The sequence below is a fragment of the Drosophila hydei genome, unplaced genomic scaffold (assembly GCF_003285905.1).
Source record: "Drosophila hydei strain 15085-1641.00,03,60 unplaced genomic scaffold, DhydRS2 tig00000136-arrow-arrow-pilon, whole genome shotgun sequence".
In the NCBI taxonomy this organism is placed as follows: Eukaryota; Metazoa; Arthropoda; class Insecta; order Diptera; family Drosophilidae; genus Drosophila; species Drosophila hydei.
In genome coordinates, this window is record NW_022045673.1 from 49,813 (window position 1) to 57,697 (window position 7,885).

Consider the following 7,885-nt stretch of genomic DNA (forward strand, 5'->3'; position numbering starts at 1 on the left):
GTTGAGAGGGCTGGGCATTCGATACTTGTTTGTGCAGTGTTAAAGTGAAAAAAAAAAGAATTTAAGAAATGTCTGGCCGTGGTAAAGGTGGAAAAGTTAAGGGAAAGGCAAAGTCGCGTTCGAACCGCGCTGGCCTTCAGTTCCCCGTTGGTCGTATTCACCGTCTTCTTCGCAAAGGCAACTATGCCGAGCGTGTTGGTGCCGGTGCTCCAGTGTACTTGGCGGCTGTTATGGAATACTTGGCCGCTGAAGTTTTGGAGTTGGCTGGTAATGCAGCCCGCGATAACAAGAAAACTAGAATTATCCCTCGCCATCTGCAATTGGCCATCCGCAACGATGAGGAGTTGAATAAACTGCTTTCAGGCGTCACTATTGCCCAGGGCGGTGTGTTGCCTAACATCCAAGCAGTTTTGTTGCCCAAGAAGACCGAAAAGAAGGCTTAAATTACTAATAACGAATTTACGCAAATCGAAACCAAACGTCCTTTTCAGGACGACCAATTTATACAAAAGAGATGACTTTTTTCATACGTAAACATTCTAAATAATATGTATATAATAAGAATAAATAAAGGGAAAATTTACAGATGGTAGACGCTGAGAAAAGTACAGTCATCGCCATTCATTTAGTCATTTAGTGTTTCTGTTCCATATTCCAAAGGTTTCAAATATGTTGAGCTGAAATATTGCTAATATTGCTGATATGTAAACTATAAATTTGGCAATGTACCCTTGAAATACACGCGAGTTTTCACCACAGCTTAGCTAAGATTTCTGTAACATCGAATATGAAATATGCACTTCTTTTTGATAGCTTCAAATTTTTCATAAATGTCGAAACCAAATGGTTTAACTAGACGGAATTAATTCAATTTCTTGATCATTTCGTAGCCAATACTGAACATCAGCTAAATATATGCCCAATACCGATTTGGTTTGCGAAAAATGTATATTGAATTTTATATTTTCAAGCTCTTTTAGGGAAACATGTTGGTGGTCCTGAAAAGGACCGATTGGTGCGAGTGTAAGTTGCTTTTTATACTTTCTTCTTTCCTAACCGCCAAAGCCGTACAGTGTGCGACCTTGCCTTTTCAGCGCATAGACAACATCCATGGCTGTGACTGTCTTCCTCTTGGCGTGTTCGGTGTATGTGACAGCATCACGAATAACATTTTCCAAAAAGACCTTAAGAACGCCACGAGTTTCTTCATAGATAAGTCCAGAGATTCGCTTCACGCCACCACGACGAGCTAAACGACGGATAGCTGGCTTCGTGATACCCTGGATATTATCACGCAACACTTTGCGATGACGCTTTGCACCTCCTTTACCCAAGCCTTTGCCACCTTTACCACGACCAGTCATTTTTCACTTTTTACTTTTTAATGAACACTTCACGAATGTCAGAAACAAACTAATGTCTGCATCGTTACATCCACTTCTATTTATACCGAGAAACCCGAAAACACGAGGGAGCACACAAATGCTTGCATCCCTCTCACACACTACCCTCTCAACTTGTAGAGTAGAGCGCATAGCATTTAACATGAGTAACGAATATGTCTATCTCTTTCTAACTCACCACCAGTTTTCTATATAAGCGATGCGTAAGCGAGCATCTCGATTATTGTGTTTTTAACAGTGACAGTGTAAAGTAAGAATTGTGAAAGAGAGAAAAAAATGGCTCGTACAAAGCAGACCGCTCGCAAATCAACTGGAGGCAAGGCTCCTCGCAAGCAGTTGGCCACTAAGGCAGCACGTAAAAGTGCACCAGCTACTGGCGGTGTCAAGAAACCTCATCGCTATCGCCCTGGCACTGTTGCTCTGCGTGAAATTCGTCGCTACCAGAAGAGCACTGAATTGCTTATTCGCAAGTTGCCGTTCCAGCGTCTAGTGCGTGAAATCGCTCAAGACTTCAAGACTGACCTTCGTTTCCAGAGCTCAGCTGTGATGGCACTCCAGGAAGCTAGCGAAGCCTATTTGGTTGGCCTATTCGAAGATACAAACTTGTGTGCCATCCATGCTAAGCGTGTCACAATCATGCCCAAGGACATTCAACTGGCCAGACGTATTCGCGGCGAGCGCGCTTAAATTTCTTCTCTCTGCCTTGTACATATACAAATCGCACCCAACAAATCGGTCCTTTTCAGGACCACAATATTTATAACAAGGAGATTCCTATTTTCGTTTAAACGACAATCATTTTGAATTTGAGTTGATATAAAAATAAAGGAAACGAGTATATAGGTTTATATTTACATAATAAAATGTAGGTTAGAGCAAATGTGTTTTATAATTGAAGGTACACGCGTTTATTTTCACTAACTAGTCCTAGTCCTAGTCAAGTAATTGAGTAAGGATCTCAATATATTTTTGTTAAAGGGAAACGTTTCTTGCTTAATAAAAAAATGTGTATTTTTAAAGCGAATATCGAATGTGAACGTATCGTTAATGTGTGATACGTTTGATGTAACTTAAGATAATATATTTCTTTTCTGAGATTTTCCTTTTATTTTTATAAGCACTTCCTATTGAAGATAAAACTATATTAGTTTTTAAACATTTTAGCATTCTTCTTAATAAAATAAAGTGGCTTACATGAAAAAATATTTTATCACTGTATTTCTTGGTGAAGGAGAAGTGTATATCGAATTATATATATAATATTACGATATGAAATGACTATATGTTTGATGCAAGTAACGAAAATAAAACATTTTTCTTCTAATATTATCTTTATTAACATATATTTATTGTTAAGGAGAAGATTTTATTTTTACAAACCATTTTTGTATTGCGTTGCCTCGAATGCAAGTCTGCTTTCAACACCAAATGGGTTAGTTAAAATCGCATTTAAAAGAGAAAGATATAAGGAATGTTCATATTAATAGTTGAATTTGACAAAAAAATTAATGAATTATTATCTGTCAACATAATTTGTTAACATTTTCATTATTATTTAATTAAAAATGCGATTTTTCCAAGATATCTTATTTTGCTATCATACAATGTCAAACTTTAGATGGCAATTAAAAATCGTTAAATCATATTTAACAAACTGAGAACTTATTTTTTCAATTTTTCAAACATTTTGGAATATGTTCAATTAACTATTTAGTTTAAATTCCATGTATAAATTGTTCAAAAAGATAAATCAATAAAATGGTAATTGTAAACTTCTGTGTAACGAACGTTCAATAGCAAAAACATTCTCGCGTAGCCTTCCTCCTCGATTCTCACTGAAACGGGTGACCAAAATGCCATGCCGCAGCTGGCAAATTTCGATTAAACAAAAACGTTGCATTTGTTTTTATAGTGAAGAAGTAAAGAAGTGCTGAATAAAAATGTCTGATTCCGTTGTTGCAGTATCTGCGTCTCCCGTGACTCCCCAAACAGCCTCAGCTGAGAAGAAGGTAGCTGCTAAAAAGCCAGCATCCGCATCCGCATCGAAGGCAAAGAAAACAACGGCTCCTCCAACACACCCACCAACTCAGCAGATGGTGGATGCATCGATACAAAATTTAAAGGAACGTGGTGGCTCATCCCTTTTGGCTATAAAGAAATATATCAGTGCCACTTACAAGTGCGATGCCCAAAAACTAGCCCCATTCATTAAGAAGTACCTGAAGAATTCAGTTGCGAATGGAAAGTTGATTCAAACAAAGGGCAAGGGTGCATCTGGTTCGTTTAAGTTGTCTGCATCTTCCAAAAAGGAGCCTAAGCCTAAGGTGTCCTCTGTAGAGAAGAAATCCAAGAAGGTAACTTCGTCGGCAAGCAGCAGCTAAAAAGAAAACTATATCTGCTACCAAGAAACCAAAGGGTGTCGCTGATAAGAAGTTGTCGAAGGCTGTGGTGACCAAAAAGAGTGTTGACAAGAAGAAAGCTGAAAAAGCGAAGGCCAAAGATGCAAAGAAAGTTGGTACTATTAAAGCCAAGCCCACAACAGCAAAGGCAAAGTCAAGCGCAGCAAAGCCAAAAACTCCCAAACCTAAGACCACCAGTGCTAAGCCTAAGAAGGTTGTCGCGGCTGCGTCGCCAAAAAAAGCTGCTGCCAAGAAGCCAAAGGCAAAAACTGCGTCTGCAACAAAGAAGTAATTTCACATCGAAATATACTCTTCAGACAGAGTATGAACAAATTTCAAAACTATGAAATTTGCTATTAAACAAAGTCCTTTTCAGGACTACAATTTTATATATCCAAGAGAAAAAAAAATATTTTTCTACCTGTATCTTTCTTGTTGCTGTTAAAAGTAATATAAAAAGAAACGGATCCTATTTAGTCAGCAGCAATATTTGAAATATATTCGATGTTAATTTCTGTTTTCGTCAAATAGTTTTTACGTGTCCAACTTCATCATAATAAAAACGTAGGAAATTGTAGTGGGATATTTGTGGAGTAACGATAATTTTATAGTTTTTCTTGAATAGCAAGCAAATATATTTGCTTCAGTAAGTTTTATACAATAAGAATTAAAGGTAATTTATTCAGAATCAGAATCAGAAATTTTGTTAGCATGGAAATATTTCATATTCTTTGAAAAAAGATTTGTGGCCCTGAAAAGGGCCTTTTGCTTTTGGGTGTTCTGCATACATCAAGCTAAGATTTACTTGGAGCTAGTGTACTTGGTAACTGCCTTTGTTCCTTCACTGACAGCGTGCTTGGCCAACTCTCCGGGCAACAGAAGACGGACTGCAGTTTGGATTCCCGACTGGTAATCGTAGAACGTTTGTTGTAGTGGGCCAAACGAGAGGCTTCAGCAGCAATACGCTCAAAAATGTCGTTCACAAAGCTATTCATGATGCTCATGGCCTTTGACGAGATTCCAGTGTCAGGATGGACCTGCTTTAGCACTTTGTAAATGTAGATGGCGTAGCTTTCCTTCCTCTTACGCTTCTTCTTCTTATCATTCTTGGTAATATTCTTCTGGGCTTTGCCAGCCTTTTTGGCTGCCTTTCCACTTGTCTTAGGCGGCATGATTGTTATTATTCACTCAAGTTCACTTTAACTCACTCCACAAATGTTTGACAGAAGCACACAAATTGCTTAACATTTATAGGTTTTTTTTGTACAACGTTTTCATGTTTGCGAACAGCACAACTCACCCTCGTTTACCTGAAAAGTAGGTAGTGAAAAAAAGTATAAGTTGTCATATTGTTGAGAGGGCTGGGCATTCGATACTTGTTTGTGCAGTGTTAAAGTGAAAAAAAAAAGAATTTAAGAAATGTCTGGCCGTGGTAAAGGTGGAAAAGTTAAGGGAAAGGCAAAGTCGCGTTCGAACCGCGCTGGCCTTCAGTTCCCCGTTGGTCGTATTCACCGTCTTCTTCGCAAAGGCAACTATGCCGAGCGTGTTGGTGCCGGTGTGCTCCAGTGTACTTGGCGGCTGTTATGGAATACTTGGCCGCTGAAGTTTTGGAGTTGGCTGGTAATTGCAGCCCGCGATAACAAGAAAACTAGAATTATCCCTCGCCATCTGCAATTGGCCATCCGCAACGATGAGGAGTTGAATAAACTGCTTTCAGGCGTCACTATTGCCCAGGGCGGTGTGTTTTGCCTAACATCCAAGCAGTTTTGTTGCCCAAGAAGACCGAAAAGAAGGCTTAAATTACTAATAACGAATTTACGCAAATCGAAACCAAACGTCCTTTTCAGGACGACCAATTTATACAAAAGAGATGACTTTTTTCATACGTAAACATTCTAAATAATATGTATATAATAAGAATAAATAAAGGGAAAATTTACAGATGGTAGACGCTGAGAAAAGTACAGTCATCGCCATTCATTTAGTCATTTACTGTTTCTGTTCCATATTCCAAAGGTTTTCAAATATGTTGAGCTGAAATATTGCTAATATTGCTGATATGTAAACTATAAATTTGGCAATGTACCCTTGAAATACACGCGAGTTTTCACCACAGCTTAGCTAAGATTTCTGTAACATCGAATATGAAATATGCACTTCTTTTTGATAGCTTCAAATTTTTCATAAATGTCGAAACCAAATGGTTTTAACTAGACGGAATTAATTCAATTTCTTGATCATTTCGTAGCCAATACTGAACATCAGCTAAATATATGCCCAATACCGATTTGGTTTGCGAAAAATGTATATTGAATTTTATATTTTCAAGCTCTTTTAGGGAAAACATGTTGGTGGTCCTGAAAAGGACCGATTGGTGCGAGTGTGTAAGTTGCTTTTTATACTTTCTTCTTTCCTAACCGCCCAAAGCGTACAGTGTGCGACCTTGCCTTTTCAGCGCAATAGACAACATCCATGGCTGTGACTGTCTTCCTCTTGGCGTGTTCGGTGTATGTGACAGCATCACGAATAACATTTTCCAAAAAGACCTTAAGAACGCCACGAGTTTCTTCATAGATAAGTCCAGAGATTCGCTTCACGCCACCACGACGAGCTAAACGACGGATAGCTGGCTTCGTGATACCCTGGATATTATCACGCAACACTTTGCGATGACGCTTTGCACCTCCTTTACCCAAGCCTTTTGCCACCTTTACCAACGACCAGTCATTTTCACTTTTACCTTTTTAATGAACACTTTCACGAATGTCAGAAACAAACTAATGTCTGCATCGTTACATCCACTTCTATTTATACCGAGAAACCCCGAAAAACACGAGGGAGCACACAAATGCTTGGCATCCCTCTCACACACTACCCTCTCAACTTGTAGAGTAGAGCGCATAGCATTTTAACATGTAGTAACGAATATGTTATCTCTTTCTAACTCACCACCAGTTTTCTATATAAGCGATGCGTAAGCGAGCATCTCGATTATTGTGTTTTTAACAGTGACAGTTGTAAAGTAATGAATTGTGAAAGAGAGGAAAAAATGGCTCGTACAAAGCAGACCGCTCGCAAATCAACTGGAGGCAAGGCTCCTCGCAAGCAGTTGGCCACTAAGGCAGCACGTAAAAGTGCACCAGACTGGCGGTTGGTGTCAAGAAACCTCATCGCTATCGCCCTGGCACTGTTGCTCTGCGTGAAATTCGTCGCTACCAGAAGAGCACTGAATTGCTTATTCGCAAGTTGCCGTTCCAGCGTCTAGTGCGTGAAATCGCTCAAGACTTCAAGACTGACCTTCGTTCCAGAGCTCAGCTGTGATGGCACTCCAGGAAGCTAGCGAAGCCTATTTGTTGGCCTATTCGAAGATACAAACTTGTGTGCCATCCATGCTAAGCGTGTCACAATCATGCCCAAGGACATTCAACTGGCCAGACGTATTCGCGGCGAGCGCGCTTAAAATTTTTCTCTCTGCCTTGTACATATACAAATCGGTCCTTTTCAGGACCACAATATTTATAACAAGAGATTCTATTTTCGTTTAAACGACAATCATTTTGAATTTGAGTGATATAAAAATAAAGGAAACGAGTATATGGTTTATATTTACATAATAAAATGTAGGTTAGAGCAAATGTCACTAACTAGTCCTAGTCCTAGTCAAGTAATTGAGTAAGGATCTCAATATATTTTTGTTAAGGGAAACGTTTCTGCTTAATAAAAAAATGTGTATTTTTAAAGCGAATATCGAATGTGAAAGTACTATCGTTAATGTGTGATACGTTTGATGTAACTTAAGATAATATATTTCTTTTCTGAGATTTTCCTTTTATTTTTATAAGCACTTCCTATTGAAGATATAAAACTATATTAGTTTTTAAACATTTAGCATTCTTCTTAATAAAAATAAAGTGGCTTAGATGAAAAAATATTTTATCACTGTATTTCTTGGTGAGGGAGAAGTGTATATCGCATTATATATATAATATTACGATATGAAATGACTATATGTTTGATGCAAGTAAAGAGAAATAAAACATTTTTCTTCTAATATTTATCTTTATTAACATATATTTATTGTTA

At 38.2% G+C, this 7,885-nt stretch overlaps 3 protein-coding genes and 3 pseudogenes across 3 annotated transcripts; 4 read left to right on the forward strand and 2 right to left on the reverse strand.

Annotated features, from left to right (window-relative positions):
- The first annotated feature begins 29 nt into the window (after positions 1-29).
- On the forward strand, positions 30-491 carry LOC115482902 (histone H2A). Its single transcript, XM_030223149.1, has one exon. The coding sequence runs from the start codon at positions 69-71 to the stop codon at positions 441-443; it is 375 nt and encodes a 124-aa protein (XP_030079009.1). The 5' UTR covers positions 30-68; the 3' UTR covers positions 444-491.
- A 506-nt stretch (positions 492-997) lies between these two features.
- Positions 998-1,419, reverse strand: LOC115482905 (histone H4). The gene has a single exon (XM_030223151.1). It carries the CDS (start codon positions 1,362-1,364, stop codon positions 1,053-1,055), a length of 312 nt encoding a protein of 103 aa, XP_030079011.1. The 5' UTR covers positions 1,365-1,419; the 3' UTR covers positions 998-1,052.
- Positions 1,420-1,609: 190 nt separating this feature from the next.
- On the forward strand, positions 1,610-2,149 carry LOC115482900 (histone H3). Its single transcript, XM_030223148.1, has one exon. It carries the CDS (start codon positions 1,680-1,682, stop codon positions 2,088-2,090), a length of 411 nt encoding a protein of 136 aa, XP_030079008.1. The 5' UTR covers positions 1,610-1,679; the 3' UTR covers positions 2,091-2,149.
- A 1,136-nt stretch (positions 2,150-3,285) lies between these two features.
- LOC115482898 lies at positions 3,286-4,174 on the forward strand (annotated as a pseudogene).
- A 378-nt stretch (positions 4,175-4,552) lies between these two features.
- On the reverse strand, positions 4,553-5,005 carry LOC115482904 (annotated as a pseudogene).
- Positions 5,006-6,851: 1,846 nt separating this feature from the next.
- Positions 6,852-7,262, forward strand: LOC115482901 (annotated as a pseudogene).
- The last annotated feature ends 623 nt before the right edge of the window (positions 7,263-7,885 follow it).

Bases quoted from the DNA above. Each gene is read 5' to 3' on its own strand.
- LOC115482902 (XM_030223149.1), top strand. From the start codon at position 69: ATGTCTGGCCGTGGTAAAGGTGGAAAAGTTAAGGGAAAGGCAAAGTCG.
- LOC115482905 (XM_030223151.1), bottom strand. From the start codon at position 1,364: ATGACTGGTCGTGGTAAAGGTGGCAAAGGCTTGGGTAAAGGAGGTGCA.
- LOC115482900 (XM_030223148.1), top strand. From the start codon at position 1,680: ATGGCTCGTACAAAGCAGACCGCTCGCAAATCAACTGGAGGCAAGGCT.